Source organism: Python bivittatus, unplaced genomic scaffold, assembly GCF_059951505.1.
Source record: "Python bivittatus isolate LINGU-HERP-01145 unplaced genomic scaffold, Pbiv_v1 ctg000690_np1212, whole genome shotgun sequence".
Classification (NCBI taxonomy): domain Eukaryota; kingdom Metazoa; phylum Chordata; class Lepidosauria; order Squamata; family Pythonidae; genus Python; species Python bivittatus.
In genome coordinates, this window is record NW_028277096.1 from 14,100,321 (window position 1) to 14,124,118 (window position 23,798).

Below are 23,798 nucleotides of genomic sequence, written 5' to 3' on the forward strand. Positions count from 1 at the left end.
TTGCCATTGCCATAATGGTCATTTTGTTGTTAACAGCCAATGGGCAATGAAATTGCTACATCCCCCCATCTTTTTGAACTGGCACATTATACAGAAAATTAAACGTTACAGACATTGGAGTCTTTAAAGATGCTCATTTTAGGCATTAAAAAGTGATTTCAGCCCTAGACCCTGGCCTGCCTAATGACTTCTTAAAGCTTTCAGTTCCAATATCAGCTAATCTTGGAAATGTTTTCTGCATCATTGGAAGTTCACGCAGAAATGAATAGCATTACAAACAGCACTGGGCTATCAACAGGAAGAGAGATATGGAGCCAGGTGGCTGCATCCACAGCTTAAATTATGTTTTCCTAATGAAGTTAAATACAAATAGGCTTGACGATTCTTGAGCATATGGGGAATAATAATAGCCTGCTTTTTGAGTTTTTGAGCTTAGAAGGCATGGCAGTTTCACTCTCCCTTGACTTGGCATCCAGTGCAATCCAGTTTCCAAAAGAATGTTATTTTCTTGTGCTTCTTTTTAGCTGTATTATTTTGGCTTAGAGCTGTATCGCTGTTCCTTGGGTTCAGTTCCCTGGTCCGTAAAATGGAAAAGATGCTGTCCTATCTCGCAAACGGACTGGCGATGAAATATGTTAATGTTTCAGCTGAATGAAAAGCTTTGCTTTGCTGGGGATTTAATAGCGGCCACATTCTTATTTGTCCTGCTTCTTTTCAATTATCAACGTATTAGCAACCCATACCAGCTCACGCAGCACTGCGGTTATTTTTGAGCTAAATGCAAGGCGTAAAGAAGCAAGCTTTAATGAACTCAATTTCTCTCAAAATTGTGTTTTTTAATAATGCACTCTTTTCTTTGGTAAATGGGGAACAGTAGCTCACCTGGTAAGGTGGGGGTGGAATCATTCTTTTATCTAGGGGTATTTTCGCATACAAGATGGGAGCGAAACGTGGGCTGCAGAAGCCCCACTAACAGTCATTATTTATCCTCCAGAGTGGGCCCAGCCCTCCCCCCCCCGCCTTGGCATTTTTTGGTTATTTTATATCGATATAATATTTTCATTAAAATTTTACATCGATAAAAGCTAGTTAATGGAGAACGAAAAAGGATATACAAACGAAAAAGAAAAAAGAGAGAAAAAGAGAAAGAAAAGAAAGGGAAAGAAAGACATATAAAAGGTGACTTCTTCCTCCCTCCAAACAAGTATAAACATTTACAGTAACTTGAGACCTTGTCTATTATTACAAAAAAACCCTCTTTTTCCCATCCCTTAATAATAGCCAAATTATAAAAAAAATCAATCTTACACAGCAAAAGTACCAGTAATAATAACCCATATATTTTAACCATAAACAAATAAATCCATGATGAGTTTTAACTATAATTTTCTATAATAACATAAAAGATGTATCCCCATAGGCATAAAAATACCAATAGTAACATACATATCTTACACCAAATCAAATAGGTCCCTTGTATGTGATTCTGGGTTGTTACTACTGAAATCTTTTATTATGACCAGGATTGTATGATAATGATTTAAGTGGTTTTTTTCATATGGGGATAAACTTTCTGTGTTCTATTCGTTAGAGCAAGTTATAGGTTTGAAGGCAAAAGGGGCCTTTTTTGGTTATTATTGGGGAGATAGTTTAAGGGACAAAATTGGGGGTTTAAGTTGTGCTCACTAGGATACAAGTAAGGTTATGGTCCTTCAAGTCAGTCCTGACTGCTAGTCACTACCGAACAAGTCCTTGCAGTTTTCTTGGCAACATTTTTCAGAAATGATTTGCCCTTGCTTTCTTTCTAGGGTTGAGAGAGAAGGACTGGCCCAAAGTCACCCAGTTGGCTTTTGTGCCTGCAGCAGAATTGGAATTCAGAGTCCCCCAGCATCTAGTCCAGCACCTTTAACTGCTAGACCAAACTGGTTCTTGGGATATAAATATAGCAAGCAAAAAAGGATCCTGTTCCTGCCCACTTTTTGAATGTGACCACTGGAATGCCACACAAAGTCTTGTGTGACACTTGAGTTGATGAAGTTATGCAGTCTTGAAATAGGAATAGAAAGGGATCCTGTGGCCCTCGCTCTAATATTAAAGTACAACTTCCAATTTCCTTTCTATACTTTGGCCATGCTAGTTGGAGCACATGAAGCTGTAATCCAGGAACATCTGGAAGGAGTCAGATGTTCCCACCTCTGGCCTAGCATACAGGCTTTCAATCAAGAAAGCTAGAGAGTAATGTTGGTAGTGGAGTCAGTCAATGAATCCATGCTAAGTGGCAAAATGTAAAATACTGTTGAAGTGGGTGTACTGTTTAAGGTGTTAGATTAGAACTAGGGAAACCCAGTTTCAAATCCTCTTTCAGCCATGGAAACTGACTGGGGCTAGTCTCCCTCTCACAACCCAACCTGCTTCACAGGATAACTGTTGTGGGAATACAATGAAAGGATACTGTTCTGCAAGCTGACATTTGCTCCTGGAGAACATGCAGGATATAAACCTAATGAATACCAACAATGTATTTATTTATAACATTTATATGCCACTTCCAACCTGTAGTTCAAGTGATAGCCATAAACTATGCTTGGAATCTCAAGTCTCGAGTAGAGTGTTTCTCACCCTTAGGAACCCAGTATGCTGGCTGGGGAATTCTGGGAATTGAAGTCCTCACATCTTAAAGTTCTCGAGGTTGAGAAACATTGCATCTACTTATACAAAGCTTCCAGGTTAGCTAGATATTATTGCATTTCCCATTTGTGCCTTTTGCAGAGAATTAAGTAATTATTCAAGAGATAAGGGGTGGAGGGGAAGCTGAGATATTATTTCTTTGTATACTCAGTGTGATGAGATAGTCAGTATATCACACTAATAATATTGGAACTCTGCATACTTTTCATTGCTAGATATAATACATAAATTCTGTACTCTTAATTGCATTTTAATAGCAGGGGGGAGTGGGAACCAAGAATCTTGGAACTCATAACAGTTTCTTCCCCATCTTCAATTAAACGGTAATTTTTGCCTAGTCTCATATCAAAAATTGCAGAGCATTTTTTCCTTCCTTTTCCAATATATAGAAAACTGGGGAAGAGCCCACTTTCTAAACTGCTTTTCAGTTCAAAAGCAACTGTGTTTTGCTCAATGGCAAAACGCATATTTTGGATAAAGATGGTCTCAAATTCAGTCTCCTGGCTCTCCAAGTATGGATGGGAAATCCTGAAGACTGTGGATGGTCAGTTTAAACAACAGAAGTGTGCAAAATTTTTCAGTCTTGGAACAGAATGACCTATTGCTCTCCAGACTATGACAAATCTCTTCCCAGATCATTCTGTTCTGGAGATAATTGGTGGCTTCCAGAAGTATATCCCCTGAACTGGAAGTGGCTTGAGATGTTCCAGATGTGATATTTTGGATGAAAGAGAGTGTTGGGGGCTGGACCATCTGCCAGATCACCTTGAATTGTTTAAATTCAAATGATGGACTTCTCAGAACTCAGAACCTCCCCCAGAATGGTATAGTCCAGAGGCAAGCAGAACTTTCTGAAGGGAAACAGAATGTTCCATTCCTGGATCAATTAATTTTGCACATCTCTATTAAGCTAAATGAATCAGTAGTCTGAGTGTACAAAGAACATCTTCCTATGTTCTGTATTATTTAAGTCATGGATGTATCACTTTTCTAGGAGAGACTGAGAGATAGATGTTAACTGCATAACAGGGTTCTGAGGCCTCGTGTGATCAGAATAACAAGCAAGTGTGCGTGGGTCAAAGCCAAACATGCTTATGTCGAGAATAAAAAATGCATTTAAAAAAAATTAAATCCTATCCGTAAGTCAATTCCCTCCTGAATTTTCCCATTTCTACTTTATCCAGTCTTGCAACCATTAAGTTGAATTATATTGTACTTACCAAGTATCAGCAGTAACTGAGAAGCTGTCTGGAAGTTGAATGAAAAGTCTATGGAGCTGGTCCCTGAAATCTGCATGCAATGATTTAAGTACTGGATCTAATGCAATTGACAATGAGATCTTCCTGCACTAGTTCCTTCCCCTTGCTCACATAAGGCAAGACTGCAGAGCTATCTGCCATTTTGTACCTGCTACAGTTTTGGCTCATGATGCGTCCTCACAGCCGAGATCTTCTCTCCACACCAGTCATCTCTCATCTTCTCATCTTGCATGTCATAAATACTCTGCATAACCTTTTGGTGTCTTTGTTGGCATTTCTTTGTAGGCTTATCATTTCCTCCTTTACCCAGTACTCAATAAGTTAATAAACTTCAGTGGCCCTTCATGGTTTTACACAACCAGTTCACCCACTCATTCATGCGTGTACCTCTTTTGTTTTCTTGTAAATTGAAATTTCAAGACTTGTATGTAAAAAAGAAGAAGAAAGTCAATAGGCTCCTTTAATACTGATCTCTTTCTGCCATAGTTATTCCACTCCTACCCTCCTGCTGTATCTGGGATCCCTCCTATGATACCGCCAACTGGTCCTTTTGGGTCGCTGCAAGGAGCATTTCAACCCAAGGTAAACACAGACTGAATAACATGGACTGTATTGCTTAAGTGTTTGTGTTGTATGAATATATTCTTGTTTGCAGAGGGGGTCTTTTTTGGTCTCTTGCAATGCCAGGTATGTGAGAATGGTAGTCTTCGTCATTCTCTTGGAGATGGCTGCAGAAGACTCCAGACCATGGGAAAAATAAAGATGCCTACAAATACAACATGGTCTTTCCCTAGTATAGAATAGCATTCATAGCAGCATCAGAAGTGCTGCTGTGCAGAATAATTCTACCGTATTTCTTTCTTATTGATTCTCCTTCATTTATTTCACTTAATTAAATGAAAGAGAATTTGATTTCAAAGGAAGCAAAGATTTCTTTCAAAGGAAAAGAAAATCAGGATGACATTTTCATAGGTGGCTTGCATGGTGGCCCAAGGTTGGATGTGAATCCATTATCTTTCCTTGTACAGTCTTCTCACTAGTAGTGTATAGCTTCTCTCAATTCCCACATTTCCATTGAATCCCGAGGGACAATATCAGAAGGGAACTTCTTCCGTAGGACTCATTCATACTTGGAAGAGTGAGCAGCAGAGACTTCCTACTGATGGAAAGACATGTCACAGAAAAGACATTCAATAGCTACCCTAGTAATTTCCACCTGCTCTAATAGGAAAAGAAGCTGAAAACTCCAACCAAGGAAAATATATATTTTTTTAAAAAGACAACTTCTCAAGCTCCCAGAGGTGAGGTTATAAAAACAAAAACCTTGTTGGTTGGGGAAGAAAACCTTGATCTCAAGTTTCCTTCGAATGGGATTCTTTCTATCAGTTGAAAAAAGCCATGTCAGTTGTTCCCTAGATTCAACCAGCACCCATGTCATAGGTCAACACACTGGCAATTCTGCATTGGTAGTGTTAACTTTCCAAGAATCTTCTACGCTCCTTCCAAACTGGTAATGCTTTCTTTCAAAGACCGGTATCCCGGTGGAGAATATGTAGCTTTTAGGTTCTTTGCCTGCAGTTGAAATCATCCCATCAAAGCCAGTTTTCAGAGAACAGATTTGAATTCTGGCCTGGCTAGAATTCCAGTTTTTCTTTGTTCTCTATTTTGTCTGGGAACCTATTCTGGCATGAAGGAAAGCATATTGATAACAACACACAAAAGAAGCAGGTAGGGCATTGCTTCAAGTAGATGAGGCCTTCTCATTGCATGTTGATCATCACAAACCAATTGATTCATCCCGTTTATTCCATTGGGTCTATTTTAAGCACAACCATGTCTGAATCTGCCCATTCAGTTGTGTAGCATAATTTAAATATATTGTGTTTTACAAAGAACATGCATGACATAAACTTCTCAAAGTCACTGGGAGTTGGGCAGTCTATAAATTAAATTAATAAATTAACCTATTTTAAAATGGAACTTAAAATCTCAAATTGACACAGGATGGAGGAACACACACATGGAGCTTAGGGAAAAAGAGTTGATTAACTGGATAATAAATAGAATTAGTTACCAACTTTGGGGGCCCAGATATTTCTGAACTGTAGAGAGGTAAAAAAATGCAAAACCGTGGAATCTTGTGAAACTTATTCAGGATCTGAGCATGAATAGAAAGTCAGAGAAGGTATTAAGGAAGGAAATCCCCATGATGATAAAGAAGTTGGATAATGTGGGCAATCTCAATTTTCATGAATACTGAGACAGTGGAAGACCAGGGGAAAAATACTGCAATAATCAAGATGGGAAAGGGGTAAATATGGAGAAGACATTTTGCTGACAAGATAAAGGAAAAACTGTATTTTTGAAAGGTAAAAAAAGAAGCCACTTGATTTTTTTAACAGCAGGGCTGAATCCATCAGGGGGAACTATGACTGAGGCAGCATACAAGTTGGCAAACAAATAAAATCTCCTCCCAAAAGTCCCCTGGCTTTCACACAACCTGGCCTGTCTCTTTCTGCCTTGGTGTAACTGCTTGGTAGTTACTGCTGTAACCTCCGATTTTTCTTGAGAATGCCTTTACTTAGCATTTTCTCCCTTAACTCTGGAGAATGAGCTAGACAGGACACCCACAGCCAATGGACTTACAGGCTATTAAGAAAGAAAAGGATGTCATCAAGGAAGTAAATACTATTGTGTCACCTCTGGGCCCTTTCAGCTTTGAGGTGGGTGATTAGAGAAAACAGTTGATCCCCCCATTGGGAGGAGTAGCACAAGTTATAATTTAAACCCAACTTTATTTTAAAAAGTGAGAGAAAGTATAAATCTTTCTGAACTTTAGATAAATGTATAGAGGAAATAGTGCTGTTAAAAATCACAGTGTCTTAGAAGAATTCTCAAACTATAATTATACAGGAAAAGGTAAGATTCAGGGCAGATGACGCAATGTCATGGAACTGCAAATATTTTGAGAGGGGGGCTCAAAGCAGAGAGGCTAATGGTACTGACTTCACCCAGGCTGAGGTTTGCAGAGATAAAAAAATAGAAATAAGAATGCAGTGCAAAATTATCAGAGACTATCAAGCAGACCCACTCACAGAAAATAAAGCATAAAACCCTAACAAAGTTATAATTAACAAGCAATGGTGCGTCAGTCGACACTTAGCCTTGCCAAGATTGCAAACCAAATGGCTGGCTTTTCATAACTTACTAAACAAAAAGTAAATAATCTACATTACAACTTAGAAGTAGTAATGAGATCTTCAGACAACCGTTCAAAGTCTGTTTTCAGATCCTTTATATGCTAGGTGTTTTATTTCTTTGTATGGAGTATTGTGTGTGCCTATGTGTGTATACATGTAAACTGGAAATCTCTGTTTTCAGCAGTGTATTTTAAATCTACACTTTTTCAGCAGGAATCCACAGCTAAGTTTGCCCAATGTGAACACTAACCTCACTAACATGATTCAGGCTGCTTAAATATGTAGATTATGGCTCATTAGCAGAGGCCTTCATATGTATGCTAATCAGACTGTTAAGAATCCATTTGAGTTAAATCATCCACAGCATTGTAGCTGGTTTGTTTTCTGAATGTTTTTTTAAGGAAGTACTTCCTTAAGTGAGGATTTTCTCTTGATTTCATAATTAGTTTCTCCTCTGGAGGAACAGTCTTATAGTTTGCAATTGAGGATGGAAATACTCAACTCTCCCTATGCACACGAATGTCCATGGGTTGAAATCACGTGCTGTGATTAGAAAAATGAGGGATAGGGAAGGAAAAGTTGAGAAAGATCAGCTTTTAAATCTTCATTCACATTCTGAAATCATTCCACTTCAGTCTATTTAAAATATGGATTTTCAAAACCTTAACATTGTTCTCAAATGGCTTGAAAAGAGTTGGCTCAAATTTCAGCCATTTACTTTTTTTAAAAAATCTATGCTCATTATTTAGATATAGAATCATGAAGCAAAAGCTGGATCCAGCAAGACTGGGGAAAATTAGCTGGTGAACAAGTTGAAAAGGCGGATGTTGAAAAGACATAGGAACTGTGCTTCCATTTCCCAAAATTGCACACACCTGCATAAACTTAGAAAATGGAGGTGGTCGTTCAAGGCTATTTCATCTCTGATCAGATGCCCTCATTGAAGCAACGTGGGATTTATCTGTGAGCTTCCCTAATTTCTGCTTTGCCTGAATCAAACTTGTTTGCCTGAAGACTGGAATATTTATTCAGGATCTCACTGGCTTGCCATTTTAGTAAAATAGGTCATCAGAGAGACTTTTCAAGAAGAGAGGCAAGATTGGGGGTCAGGAGCAAGGAACTCAAACTTATAGCATTCTGAGGGAAGATCTTCAAGGAGTGTTTCTAGACCCATTTGCTTTATTCCTCTGTAGTTTGACAGCATTGCCCCCATGGATATCTGCAAGCTTCAAATACAGGCATAACCTGGGTAATTAACTGCATGAAAAGACAGCTCAATTTTAGATGCTACAACATAGAGAGATATAGAGGGGAAGAAGAAATGTGAGGGAGTGTCACTTCAGGTTCATTTCCTTTCCATTTGTCCAAATAGCCAAAGCAGTTCTCCATTAAAAAGAAAAGCTAAGCAAGGGCTTCAGAAACCCAGTACAGATAGTCCTTGCTTACCAACTGCCTTGTTTAGCAACTGTTTGAAGTTATGATGTTGTAATAAAAAGCTTTGTGAACAGTCCTTGCATTTACAACCATCACAGCATCCCACCGACATGGGGTTGCTATTGGTGTGCTTCGCAAGTGGCTTGCAACAAGCAGAGTTAATAGAGAAGGCGGAAGTAAATCATGGTTGCATGATATTTTTCTTAACGACCGTGGTGATTCACTTAACGACCAAATGGGAAGTGAGATCGTAAGCCTATCGTGGTCATGTGATTTTTCACTTAGCGACCGCAGCAATTGTGGTTGCTAAGCAAGAGCTACCTGTAGAATAAGGAAGTATATTGAATAAACCTGATGTGGAAGTGTGAAACTGAAACTAGTATCCAGTCTTTTAACTCATCAGATAAAACACAAAGGAAAACAAATGTAAATCCAGTGATATAACTTAATAGATGTCAACAGATTCCATTGTTTTAGCTCATATCTTTCTCAGAACTTGTCAGGTTATTATTTTACATTTTTCCAATGGTAAATTTATTCCATTTCATTTGTGATTTTTTTCCCACAAAAATCTGTGCCTTAATTCATGCACATTTTCCCACACTTTTGTCCCTTGATGTTACTTTCCTTTTATTTGTTTGTCATTTGTTTGTTAGATTTATATTTTGCCTTTCCTCCAACAACTCAAGGTGGCTTATGTGCATCTCTCCCTTCGTTTTTATCACCATATTAGCAACCTGTCGAAGTAGGTTGGGCAGACAGTGATTAGCCCAAAGACACTCAGTGATTTTCCATGGATGAGAGCGGACTTGAACACTCATCATTCATTCATTCATTCATAAATCAAGTTTATATGCCGTCCATCTCACTATCAGTGACTCTAGGTGGCTCACAATAAAAAACATAAAAACATTTAAACACTACGAAGTATATTAAAAGAGTACAAAGTTAAAAGGTGGAGAGAGCATCCTCAAGGTGCCAGCCACCCCAGTGTTGGGAGCCCCGATTGGGTCTCCAAACTAGTCGGCAGAGCCAGATCTTAAAGCTCTTCTGGAAGGCTAGAAGAGTGGGGGCCAGTCTCACCTCGGGGGGCAAGATATTCCACAAGGTGTGGTGAGGGGTGGCAGGAAAGGCTCTCCTCCTAGACCCTGCCAGTTGAAATTCTCTAACCGACTATAATATTATATATCTAACCAAATCTAATATTATATCTCTAACCAAATAATACTACACCACACTCATGCAAATGTTTGTGCATGTTTCCCTAATAATTGAAGCAAATTATTTTTTATATATATATTTGTATTGTGTTTTTATAACATTCTTTAATTCTACACTTTTGTACTCCCTCCCTCCCTCCCTCCCTCCCTCCCTTCCACCCACCCATCCACCCACCCATCCATCCATCCATCCCTTCCGATGACAAACTGTACTATGGAATTCAGAAATGAATGAATATTGTGCTACATAATTGTGTTCAAGTTCATGTATGTTTGTGAACGGAAATTGGTCAAGTTCTCAGACAAATGTCAACCAAACATATTTTGAAAATGCTGTGTAGTTGAAGTTTCATTATTAGCATAGAAAGGGCAATTGTTTATTTAGTATGCTATTTATTATTATAGCATCCTCAGAAATCTGATACTGTCAATGGGATTTTTTTTTTTTTCCTGTATGAACTTGTCCAGTAGTTGAAATTTTTCTTGCAGGTCTGCTTAATTTTTCCACAGCTTCCACAGATTAGGTAGGTAGCTACCAGAGAAAGGGAGTTTTTTTGTAGTGACACCCAGTTTAAAAAAATCACAGAGGCAATAAATTAAAGTTTTAGGCATTACTTTGTTCACATTGTGTTTCATTGATGTGTGAGTGTCTGTGCAGGTCCACCTTTAATTTACTTTCTGCATCTTAATTTTTTGTTTGGTACTTCATTTTTAGCTAGGATATTTCTTCTTATGTTTTGAGTGTGGTATATATTAATAATGAGAGCCAGTTTGGTGTAGTGGTTAAGGCATCAGCTAGAAACCGGGAGACCGTGAGTTCTAGTCCTGTCTTAGACACAAAGCCAGCTGGGTGACCTTGGGCCAGTCATTCTCTCTCAGCCCTAGGAGGAAGTAGGCAATAGTAAACCACTTCCGAAAAACCTTCCCAAGAAAATTGCAGGGACATGTCCAGGCAGTCACCAGGACTCAAAAACTGACTCAAAGGATGGATATGGATATGGATATGGATATGGATATGGATATGGATATGGATATGGATATGGATATGGATATGGATGTGGAGAGGAGAGGAGAGGAGAGGAGAGGAGAGGAGAGGAGAGGATAATAAATAATAACAGAAATATATTATTCCATTTATATAAAATTCTTTCCATTAGCTGTTCGGTAATGTAAATAATTGGTCAGATATAAATAAGAAGACCTTCTTATGATTACCCAAAGGACAATCTGGGGGGGAGAGGGGATGCAAAAACTGGTCCAGAGGTCACATGGGCCCACCAGCATGTCTTTTGTGGCCCAGAGACATCCCTCTGGGTAGGACTCTTCCCCCCGCCCCCCCCCCCTTTGTGAGGTTGAGGGGTTGGAAGGGGCAAATTAATGTTTTTCTGGAGCTCTCAGTTAAGAACCTTTCAAAAGAAATCACACCAACTTTGGGTATTGATCCTGCCTGCTTTAGTACTCTTGTAGCTAAACAGATGGTTTTGCTTGGCGGGAAAGCTGCTAATCTGAATATAAAATCTTGAACTAAAGATATATGCTCACTTTCAGCCTTTGAATTGGCTCTTTATTCACAAAATAGAAAGACTGATCAATAGGATTCTATATGGGCAAAGTTTCATTGGTTGCTTAGAGTTGCCATTATGTCTCTATTGTAAGTTATGTGATTTTTTAATGGATGTGCACATGCTTGCTTTTTCATTTTCTTTTCCTTTTGATATTTTTATAGATACTGCTTTGTATTTTTCTATTTGTGGGTATATTATCATAATAAAATTAAATTTAAAAATCTGGAACTAAAATGTAGATAACAGTGGTATGGAAGGGGAGAACTATGTCAGGCATCAGAAAAAGCCAAAATTAATTTGAAAATGAAAGGCCAGAAAGGTTGGCCAATGTTTTAGATAGAATCATTCACACACATTCTTTGTGTATGCTGGTATGCAACTATTATTTTTGTATCTGTGATGTTTGCAGACTTCAAATCCTATTGATGTTGCAACAAGACCTGGAGCTGTTCCACATACCCTCCTCCAGAAGGATCCCAGGGTAAGTTCTATGAAGTTGCAGCTTCTAAAAAAACACGGGCATTCAGTTCAGGCATTTTATTCATGCTTTTTGTGCCCTTTGATAATGGGGGCACCATATTTGCACAAAATTACATTGTCTGTCTGTCTGTCTGTCTGTCTGTCTGTCTGTCTGTCTATCTATCTATCTATCTATCTATCTATCTATCTATCTATCTATCTATCTATCGTTAAATTTGTATGCCGCCCATCTCTGCCCAACGGGTGACTCTGGGCGGTTCACAATTAAAATCAGAAACCCCATCAATAGTTAAAAATCCCCACATAAATATTTAAATAAATAATCCATTAAAAATCAGATCTGAACAACGAACCCTGTACATAAATACTAAAAACATTCAAGATGACCGGGGGGGAGCAAGGTCAATCACCCCATAAGCCACCTCCACTGGTGCGAGCCCCCACCTGGCCCCCAGGCCTTCTGGCACAGCCAGGATTTCACCCCTTTCTTGAAGTCCATGAGAGTGGGGGCAATTCCTGTGAATCATGTATTCCACCCGAACACAGATGAATGTGGATGAATTAATGGAATTGATTATTCCCTGTAAAATGATCTTATAGTGTTAATAGGCACCCTGGTCGTTCTGCTCCTGGGAACACCAAGGTTACAACATCAGATTGCAGTTATATACCTTGGGGCGGAGGCTCCCAAGGAGATTAGTTGCTGAGGCGTATTCCTCTTCAGCATTACTATCTTTCCTGGATTCTTGGCCTCTATCCAGATATTAAAGGCAAGTATCTGGCCTGGATCTTAGCATTCCATTGGCCTTAGCATACCACTTTTACGGATCAAATGAACTGGCAAGCAAGCCCTGGACAGCATGAAAACCTGGTATAGAGATGGCCTATGCCCAGGGAGTCCCTGTTTATTGCTTGCTTATTTGTTCATTTGTTTTGTATCCCATCTCTCTTCCAGCACCATAAATAAGATTTATAGGAAAATATAATGCTCGCTTCTGTAATGGCCTGAAAAAGTGACAAGTAATCACTTGAGCTTCCATGAATTCCTCCAAAAGGGAATCAGGGCACTCTAATAGCATGATCCAATACTTGTGTATTTGAAAATCAGTTCAACTGAGTTGAAAGGAGTTTAATCCCAATGAAGTGTGTGCAGCCAAAAGAAATTACGGTCAGAAAGTTCTATAAACAAATTCAATTACATCATAGCCTCAAGTCCCTGGCCTTTGTTAAGAGCTCTCCAAATGAGTGTTTCCTTGAGAAGTCATAAATAGTGCAGACTGTAATACAGCACACTCTTAAATTTCTGAAACTGATACAATAAAATCACATTCAAAGATCAATTCGAATTTAAATAGGCCACCATGAATACGATAATTTGATTTTCTCTAGATTTCCTTTTGTTTTATAGCCTAATCTGATTTCATATCTTAAGGCATCTGATGCTGATTATTATTTAGTTAACTACTGAACCTGTCATTGCAATTTCTAGGCTCTAGAGAAAAGAGAAAGAGAAAACTAGCATATGCAATAGGTTGAGCTAGCTGCCAGAGAATAGGAGAAGTTTAGCACTGATTATTATTTTCTGTATCAGCATTTCTCCCTTAGTGAAAAATCTTCCTTTAAAATCTGAGCTTATTCCCAGTACTATTCTTCATTCATCCTGAGTTTTAGAACTGGATGACTTTTTTTCCCGTATAACTTTATTAAGATTTTAATTAAAAAAAGATAGAAACTAACAGAAACTAATATTTAGAATAAATAAAAGAAAGAAGAAAAGGAAGAAAAAAAGACAAAGCCAAAAATGCAGAGAAAAGAAAGAAAGAAAGAAAGAAAGAAAGAAAGAAAGAAAGAAAGAAAGAAAGAAAGAAAGAAAGAAAGAAGTTTCCAATTTTCTTTATAGCAGTTATACGTATAAATTTATCTCTTACTCTATGGTTACAACATGACTTTCATTTTTTCTATAATCTATTTTTTTCTAATCATCAAAACCATATATCTTAAGTTCTTTTTTTTTTCTATTTCACGCAAAAAGTCTGTAAAGGGTTTCCAGTCAGTAATGAACTTAGATAATGTCTTTTCTCTGATCAAAGATGTCAATTTGGCCATCTCAGCAAGTTCCATCATCTTCACTGTCCATTCCTCCGTTGTGGGTAACGTCAAATCTTTCCCTCTTTGTGCATATAATAATCTCACTGCAGTTATCCTATATAAAAACAAAGGTCCATGATTTTTTTCAACTGTTTATCAATCAATCCCAAAAGAAAAGCCTCTGATTTCAACTGTATTTTAATCTTTAAAATCTGAATTAGTGTATGTGAATTTTAGAACTGAATAACTCAGAGGATGCTTAAGTAGCAGGGGGAGGTGGGGGATACAAATTAGCAATTCTGTATGGATAATTCAGCTTCTTCTCAAATGCATTCCCCGTTTTTACCTTCCTGAGCTTGTGCTTATCCTGAACCCAAAGTCAGCTATTTGCTTTTCAGTGTTGAATGAATGAATGAATGAATGAATGAATGAATGAATGAATGAATGAATGAATGATGCAGCTCCAGGACAAACTACTGCTTTGGAGACATGTTTTCTAGGTAGTTGACAATCTGTCAGAATGATATATATGATTCAGTTTTCCCTAAGCTCTCAGACTAGAGAGGTATGGATGTTACCTTACGTATGTCATCTCCCCATATATGAGGTTTTACATGAGGAATTTCTCAATTTTTACACAATGTATATCTTGTGTGGTGACTTTATTTATATGGACCACCAAGAGGCAGTACATGATTGGATTCATGCTATACTGGGACACTTCAGACAGAGTTTTGAAGAATCCCAGTATAGGATGAAACCAGCCATGTTCTGCCTCCTGGTGGTCAGTATAAAGGAATTGGAATTGGAAGGTGGATTGTGAGTATTTATTTGCTAATTTATATAAAACATTTCCCCTTCACCATTCTTTAGCCAAAAAGCTCCCAGAATGGCTTATAAATATTGGCAATGGTGGATATGTCCCTCTTGGACATGACACACAGACAGAAAAAGATGGGAAGACAAGATGGGTTAAACCAGATTTCATCCTCTTGCAGTCCTTATGATGACCAACTGGGAAGCCAGCAATTCGGATACATTGCTAGAAAAACAGCTGGCTAGATGGCAATAGGGATGGCCTAAAGCCAAAGCTGACAAAGCAGTTGCTTTGTTTTTCTCCTCTCCCTATTAAGGTAATAGGAAGTACTTACTTGGGGCTACATGTAAAATTTAGAACATGCTAATGTTTTCCATTTCCAGATTCTTAATGAAGCAGTACTGATCTGTTAATGACCTGAACAGGGGTTTGAGTGACAGGTTTTAATTTTCTTTCTCTCTCTCTCTCTCTCTTCAGTTGACAGATCCGTTCAGGCCCATGTTGAGGGTAAGATGGCAACTAACCTCTTTCTGCCTTGTTTTGCTATGGTTCTTCTGCCTTTCTTAGAATCCTCCCCCCCCCCGCATTTCTCTCTGAATTTTGCCTGCAAAGATGCACCCACCAATCGTTAGACTTCACCTGTTCCTCCTTTAAAAAAAGGGTCACCTCCCATGCTTTACAAAAGTTACTACTCATGCAGTTTGCCATAAAATCATAGATGTTTGGAATAGGAGTGCACCACAAAAATCACCTGGTCCAGTCCCCTGCAATGTGCAAGAAAACTAATGAAACCTTTTTTTGGAGGTGGTTGTTCAGCCTCTTCTTGAAAACCTCCAGAGATGTTGAACCCGTGTACTCTTTGCCTCTTCTGTTTTCTCCGTGCCTAACGCACACATGAACACAAATCGCAGCCACTAAAGTATGCCGTATACAGCACATCTTTGTACCACTTTCTGTGTGTTTGCTACTTTGTGTTTGTATAAAAATATCCTGCAGGATAGAGAAAGAAAGTCATGAAAACCGCAAAGAAACTAAAGGGGTGGTCAGCTGTACACACGCCACTTTGAAAGGATGGCAGTACTATGGAGCAAGAATGAGCCAAAATGCAGAGTGTCCATTCAAGTGTACCACCCTTACTCTTGCCTGTAATAGTGAATATTTTTTACGAGATGTGCAGATACCCCAAAAATATGTGGTGAATTTTTTAAAGCAGCATATTTGTCTTTCCCTTCTGGTTGTGAATGGATGGGCAGAAATGACAGGATCTGATGTCATGGAATGGAAGCTTTTCAGACCAGCAAAGTAAGGCCCTTCAGAGAAAGATCAGTCCACATCCTAAGTCCAAGTTGATGTATGCAAATGATACCACCAGATGCAAATTGATTTACAAGGAAAATACGTGATTTGGGAAGTTCTCACACAAGGTGGATCAGGTGGAAACTATCTAGGAATGGACATGCCCACTTATACAGAGAGGTGATTCATTCTACCCATTCATTTCAAATAAACATTACAAAGAAAATTAGCATTTTTTAAAACTAATTAGGAGGAATATCCTGATGGTATAAGTTGAGTGACCATAGATAAGTCTGTCTCAAATGAAGTCTTCAATTCAATTCAATTCAAATTCAATTCAATTCAGTTAAAAAAATGTCTTCAAATGAAGAAATGACCTTTCTTCATTACATATTTCTAGGCAGGTAATAGGTGACAACCTGTCAGGGAATGCGTAGCAGCTGATGTCATGAATTACCAAAGCAACAGACAAGACCCAGTTGTACAACTTTCACTTGTTCCACTTGAATGGGAATCTTGGTCTTCTAGAGATGACCTTGCAATATAGAGGCCTTATCAATTACTAATGTTGGCTAAATTGAATGCCTGAGTTAGGGCCCCTCTGACCTAGTTTGGTGTTAAGCTAACATTCTCATGTTGGTGTTGTAAACTAACACTCTCTGGGTTTTAGCCATGCTGACGTGCAGCCTCATCACTTCTGAAAAAACACAGGCCTTTTTACACCCCACTTAAGCATCAGAGGTGATAAGTCTCTCCTTATGAAGCCAGTGCTGATGAGGGCTCTTGATTTTGGGGTTTCCAAGAACCATCTGCATGGCAACTATAGGACTAGGTGGGACATTGGCATCATTGGGATATTGTCATAACAAGCCACAGTGACATCAAAATGAAGACTTGTGCATCATGAACTCATCCCACAAATGGCATGATTATGTAACAAGATCATCATGTCTCCATTGCATAAGTCATGTCATTTGTGTGATGATGTGAAGATGCTGGTGACATAATTTGCCCCTGGCTTACCAGTGTGACTTAATGTTCATGGCCAATAGTCCATACCAGCAGGTCTCTTTCTTGTGTCCAGCCAGCAGTGGCTGCATCAGGACAGAGCACATGCTGAGAAACTAGAAATAAAATCTAGCAAGGAGGAAACATACACCTATTTGGAATGCCCACCGCAAAAGAAGACTGAGACGTCACTTCCTGTATTGGCTGAAGGGCTTCTAGATTGCACAGCTTCAGCAAATGCTGCAAGATTTCCTCCACAGTGCACTAATGGCCACCACCCAAGAGCATCTTGGCATGTGCCAAAGATTTTCCAGACTGGGCAACATAGCAAATGCTAAGGAGTTGTCCACAATATGTACTCAGTGTGGCCAGCCTGGAAGCCATGGAATACATGCCAGAGAGTTTTCCAGACCACTTGGCTTTAGTCAATCCTGCAGACAGTCCCACAGCATGTGCATATCTACCCAGCCACGTACCTCCTCCAAGTGCCTGCCAAAAGCTTTGGCAAGCAAGCCCTGCAGAGAAGACATTGCTTGCCTCCTCCCAATTGTTCACCACAATGAGTGGAAGCTCTGTGACACTCGCCAGAAGTTTTGGGCATCACTGTGGAGGTGAACTGTGCATGTGAAGCACTCCCCAAAAATCAGCACCTGGATACCTTTTGGCACTTGCTGAGGGGGTTCCAGGCTGGATGGCTTTGGCACATGATCTGGGCAGTCCTCAAGATGTCCAGCCTGAAACCATACTGGCCACAGCATTAACCCAAAGGACTTTGAGGCCACCCAGATTGTTCCATGTAGGCATTGGTGGTATTTTTGCTTCAGTGAAGTAAATGATGGTATCTCCATGGCCTAAATCCCCTTACTGAAATAAATCTGTGTTGCTCTGTACAAGCCTTGTGGACAAGTTGTGGCTTATAGGCTACATGAAGTCCTCAAAGGTCTAGTTTGCAAGCCACAGTGGATGGACGTGATTATCTTCTCTCCCTCACGTTGCCACAACTTTTGCCTTCACCACACTGACTTTGTTATTAGAGTTCAACTCCTACCAGAGCCACACAGGTCTTAGCTATATAAACAGCCAGCATGAGGACACTCTATGTGTGGTCATAGAACCTTTCCAGAGGGGCTGGTAAATCTGCACATCTGTTTCCACAAGTCTTGTTGGAGATGATATTTTATGATTGTGAAGATTCTCAGGGCGTCAATAGCCACATCAAAAGCTGCATTGTAAAGTGAAGTTGGGAAGAAAGAAGATTAAGTGATGTGTGAGAGAGCTGTAACAGGTTATGACTGATGTCCATGCTTACATCTGATGCCTCATCAACCAGTTGACACCATATCCCAAGACAGACAGGTTGTCCCTACTGTCCATTTTACAAGCTGATCCTGTTATTTCTGTGGCAATATGTAAATCCTCTTCTTCACCAGTAAAAAGTGCTTCATAATTTACCTAGAAGGTGACTTAAAGCAGGGGTGACAACTTTTCTCAGCTAAGAATTGGCATGGTGGAGGCTCACAGTCTAAATATATATACTCTGTGTGTATGTGTATGTGTAATAAAAATATTTCAAATTTGTCACCTTCCATCTCACTACAAAGTGATGGACAAAACCTGGACATGATTTCAGTTTATTGATTTTTAAATGTAATAATGGTTAATAAAATTACTCTTCAACCATGGAACTAATAATTTCCCCATCCCATCATATTAAAAATTGAAATTTGGTCACAATTTTTGGAAGGATCTGAGTCTTTGGTGGGAGGGGGGAGTGAAGTTTTCTGGGGGTCCATACAGTCCTAGAGTCTTCAGTTTTGAATCTTTTGTTTAAATGTACATAATGCTACAACTTTTGTAAATCTAAAAAGCTGTTGTTCTCATTAGTGCCTGGATAGGAGACTCCTTATAGAATACTGCATTCTCTTTTGTGTTAAAAAAAAGCCCATAGATGACAACTCTCAAGCAACAACAGGTTCATGCTTAAATTCCATTATTCCTATAGCCAAGAGGTATTATTTTCAGTACTTTTTAATACTTGTTTCTTTTGTAGAAACCAGGCAAATGGTGTGCTATGCATGTTCATATTGCTTGGCAGATATACCACCATCAACAGAAAGTCAAGGTGAGCTCTTTTGGGCAAAGGGTGATTGACTGACTGACTGACTGACTGACTGACTGACTGACTGACTGACTGACTGACTGACTGACATCTCTCAGACTCAGCAGGAGTTTTGCATGGAAAAGGTCCCAGGTTCAGTCCCTGAGACCTCCAAGTATAACACTCAGCTGATTGGAAAAGCTCATCTCTGCCTAATGCCTTGGAGAGCCACTGACATTCAAATGGGGTAATTTTGGACCAGCTGGCCCATTTAAGGCATTTCTTACACTCCTGTATGTCAGGTAGAGAACTTGTGGTCCTCCAGTTGTTACAACATTGGAAACTGCAGTTCAGCATCGTTGCAATGGCCATAGGTTCCTCAATCCTGTCCATAGTCAGGAATATTAACTTCCTGGCTTCCGATTCATAAGCATGGATTACAGATATCTGCATCTATAAGACATGCATTTTAAAAAGAACCTGATCTCTCCTTGATTTCCAAAGTACTATGTTCCTTTTTTTGAAAAAAGAACTGCCAACTTAATGATTTTTTTTTTTTTCCTATTTCAGAAACAGATGCAGACAGATCCTCATAAATTGGATTTTGGTTTGAAACCTGAATTTCTGAGCAGACCTCCAGGTCCCAGTCTTTTTGGGGCCATCCACCATCCTCATGACTTAGCTCGGCCATCAACTCTTTTCTCTGCAACCAGTGAGTTTGTAAACCACCAATCTGCTCTCTGTTTAGAAATGGAACAGGAGGAAGAGGAAGGGTGGGCAGTGTGGTGCAGTCTTCAGCAACACATGACAATGTTTTAATACTGATAAACACTGTCAAATAAATAAATAACTGCATGAATTAAACTATAAGACCTGAAATCACCTGGGAGGGATGTTCTGGTTTTAAATTCATTCTTCTTTTGATCAGAATTTGTGGGTGGTATGTCCAGGTATTGTCTATATGTCCATTTGAGATAATCAGATACATTAGAATCATAATATTAGAAGGGGCTGTTTAGGCCATTAACTCCAATGTCCTGCAATGTGCAGGAATCCAGCATCCCAACATCTCTGGCTAAACCAAATGAAGCCTAGGATACAATGTCTACTCTGCAAGCGCTCTACTCAAATGTTTTGGTTTGCTTGCTTTTGAATTTGTTTTGATAGGTGCCGCCCATCCAGCCGGCCCTACTTTTGGTCCTCCCCCACACCACAGCAACTTTCTCAACCCAGCAGCCCATTTAGGTAAGTGGAAATTCTCAAAGCAAAGTGGTCAGAAACCTTTTCACCTCTGAGAGGCTATGGCAGACTTCAGGGTATTGTCTGAAGGTCCATGAGGCCATGCAGATCTGAGTCTGGTCAAGGTCTGCTTGGAGATCTGCTCCCGATTCTTGTGTTGCATCTTGAGTCCTTTCATGGAGAAAAGGAGGAATGCAACTCTAAGAGATTATCATGGAGAGGAGGTTGCAAATTATTTTTAATCTGAATTGGGCAGGAGAAGAGCATTTATAATACTATAACATTATAGCTTCCATACACTAGCGTGGTGCACTATAGTAGCCTGTCTTTTTCATTTTCTTTCAAATATGGTTTGAGGCAAGCTGTGCCTCTTGTTCTGGGTTTCTTGCTTCCATCACTGTGGTGGATTGCCGCAGAGAGCAAGGCTATCAGGAAGGAGGGGGTGCGTTCCAGGAAGGGAAAGGAGACAAAAGACAACACAGTCCAGAGGTGCAGCGTGGAAAGCATAAGAGGTTCAGGATAACCACTCCCTAGAATCTCCTAGGGTATATCCACTGGTTGCAGTAATACAGATTTAGTCTGGCAAGATTCTGTCTATATGGTGTAAGCAAATAAAGGAACTGAACTCAACTGGATTGCTTCACCACTGTTTTTGGGCTGGGCCTGACAGTCACATCCATGCGGTGCTTTATATGTTGTGTTTGTTCTTCAAGGTTGGCAAAACAAAGTGAAGAGTAAGTCAGAATGATTGCTTGACTATACTTCAATTCTCCTCCACTGAACTTTTCCACATCCAAAGAGCAGAGTGACTTGCCTTTTATAACACCTCTGCCCCAACCTAAACTTAATCTTGGTGTAACATTCTCACTGTTACATCCTGTGAGAATCATCAACGATGTAGAATAATACAAATTTAACTGGAGAGTTTGTAGCAGGTATTAAGTCTAACATTCTGCTCAGTGACGGGATCCTGCATCTATTGCCATTCCCATCTCAGTGGGTCCCATCCTTTGCTTAAGTTCCTGTAGAGCAGTGTTTCTCAACCTCAGCAACTTTAAGATGTGTGGACTCCAACTCCCAGAATCCCCCAGTCCACTGGGGAATTCTGGGAGTTGAAGTCCACACATCTTGAAGTTGCTGAGGTTGAGAAACACTGCACCAGAAGATTAACTCACCATTTCATGAAGCTGGCTGGCCGGCTGGCCGGCTGGCTGGCTATCTAAATCTACTGTTGAAAACTTTGTATCACTGTGAAGTTTCTCCTAACATTTAGGTGAAATCTGTTCCCCTTCAATTTAAACATATCAATCCTTTTCTACCCTCCAGAGCAAGGATGGACAATCTGTTGATGGTCAAGAGCTGTATTTAATATTCCAAAGCCATGTATGTTGGAAAGGCTTGGTTTGGGGGAGTTACTTTGGTTTTGTTAAATATTTAGAGCTTAAGCTACCATTTTCAGTGTTTTCCACTTCAAAATGATGAGATATTTTGCTATCACAATTTCAGCAATCATAATCAGAGGAGGCTTGGAGGACCACAGAAAAGGTCCCCAGGATTTCTACCTTCAGATTATCCATTCAGGAACATCAGAAGGTCCCTTCCTAGTGAAGAAAAGCATTCATAGCACAATTGGAAGTGCTGCTTTGTGGAAAAAGTCTCCTGTATTTTTTTTCCCCTACTGGTTCTCATTCAGTTCCTTTACTTAATTAAATTAAATTTAATTTAATTCACTTCATTTAGTGAAAGAGACTTTGCTTTCCAAAGTTATTTCAAAGGAGAAAGAAATTCTGGTAAAATTCTCAAGGGTGGAATTTGTCCTTTTTGTGTTTTTGTATTGATTTAGTTCTAGACGGCTAAGGACTGATTGTGAATGTCCTATCTTTATTTATTTATTTATTTATTTATTTATTTTATATATATATATATATATATATATATATATATATACACACACACACACACATACACATACATACATACACAATACATACATACATACATATACACACACACACACGTATGTATGTATATACATATATACAGTACTCTGCAGCATCCCTGGTTTCTTACACTTCCATTAAATCTTATATATAGAATTAAATCCCCCCTTGTTTTTTCCGCCAAATTGGAAAATGAGAGCAGCCAGTGAGGCTTCAGACTGATAGATAGTTAATGTAACAGAATATAACACCATCAGTATAACATTCTCTACCATCCATCTGTAACAGTAAAGGAAGGTGAAAAGCACCGTAAGAAATTCTGAAACATTCTGAGCATCAGGTAGAGAAACAGAACCCTCTTTTGTAGGAAAAGAAAATTTTGGAGTAATTACAAAGTAGACATTACATAGCATTCATTTCAAACTTTTTTTTTTTTTGGCCTGAAGTTAGTCCCACTGAAGTAGCACGTCCTTAAATTCACATGGTGGCTCCTTTCTGTATAATGAAGCATCCAGTTAACATTTTACTTGCTGTAGTAAAATACAGGTCATCTACAGTTTAATCACATACCTACCCCTCCTTTCTCCTTCAAAGTCTTTCAAACTGAGTACTGTTATTCCTCCAAGATACGAAAGAGTTTCTTTATATGAAATCAAATATATAAATGTCTTTGCATGCTGCTAGTTTTGCTAAAGCACAAGCAGTCACTTTTTTTTTTCTTTCCAGCTATGTGTTCAATCACAAACTCTTGCAAAATCCAAAACCAATGTGTTGTAATCTGGGGTTACTATTAGCCATAGTCTTTAAGCATTTCAGTGCTTGATGGTCTGTACAATTAGGAGAGGCATCAGGTTGGGTAGCTGCATGGAGTCACTATATTCAACACAAAATCTTATTGCATTAGCAGGCTTGGGTCTAAGCACAACAAGTGAAATATCAATGGTTTGTCCCTTCTCCTTCTCCTTCTCCTTCTCCTTCTCCTTCTCCTTCTCCTTCTCCTTCTCCTTCTCTGATCTCCTCACTCAACTTCATTGCTTCCACTTCTCTCCATTTATTACCTCCTTTTCCTTTCTTTTCCTCTTTTTATCCCTTCCAGTTACCAACCATATCTTTCCTCTTTCTTGACTCCACCCTCTCTAAGTACTCTTAGCTTTCCATCTCTTTTCCTTATAAGGAAATGTCCTGTTAATGCTTTGCTTGCCCTAGCAAAATGCAAGTAAGCCACTGTTTCATCACCGTAGGTAACACCCCTCCCATTAGCATCTTTCCGTTTGGTTTCAGAGACTTTTAATCGGCCCACGACGTTCACCAGCCTTGCAGCCATGAGCGGCAATGCCTTCGGGGGACTTGGCAACCATGCCGTTAGTGAGTAAATTCTCCTTCGGCTCTGGCTATGTCGTGCTTTGGGTTGGTTTAGTAGCAAGGATGCAAAAACAGTACAGATTCATGCAGAAAAGCAAGAGAAT

At 39.3% G+C, this 23,798-nt stretch overlaps 1 protein-coding gene across 1 annotated transcript in view; it reads left to right on the forward strand.

Moving 5' to 3' along the window:
* LOC103052998 (activator of transcription and developmental regulator AUTS2) overlaps positions 1-23,798 on the forward strand; it is a 94,474-nt gene that overhangs the window by 54,522 nt on the left and 16,154 nt on the right. The window contains exons 7-13 of the mRNA XM_088152324.1: positions 4,434-4,529; positions 11,776-11,847; positions 15,229-15,258; positions 19,106-19,177; positions 19,724-19,865; positions 20,321-20,398; positions 23,614-23,697. Of these exons, the coding sequence (XP_088008450.1) occupies positions 4,434-4,529; positions 11,776-11,847; positions 15,229-15,258; positions 19,106-19,177; positions 19,724-19,865; positions 20,321-20,398; positions 23,614-23,697 (574 nt within the window). The remainder of the gene's footprint in view (positions 1-4,433; positions 4,530-11,775; positions 11,848-15,228; positions 15,259-19,105; positions 19,178-19,723; positions 19,866-20,320; positions 20,399-23,613; positions 23,698-23,798) is intronic.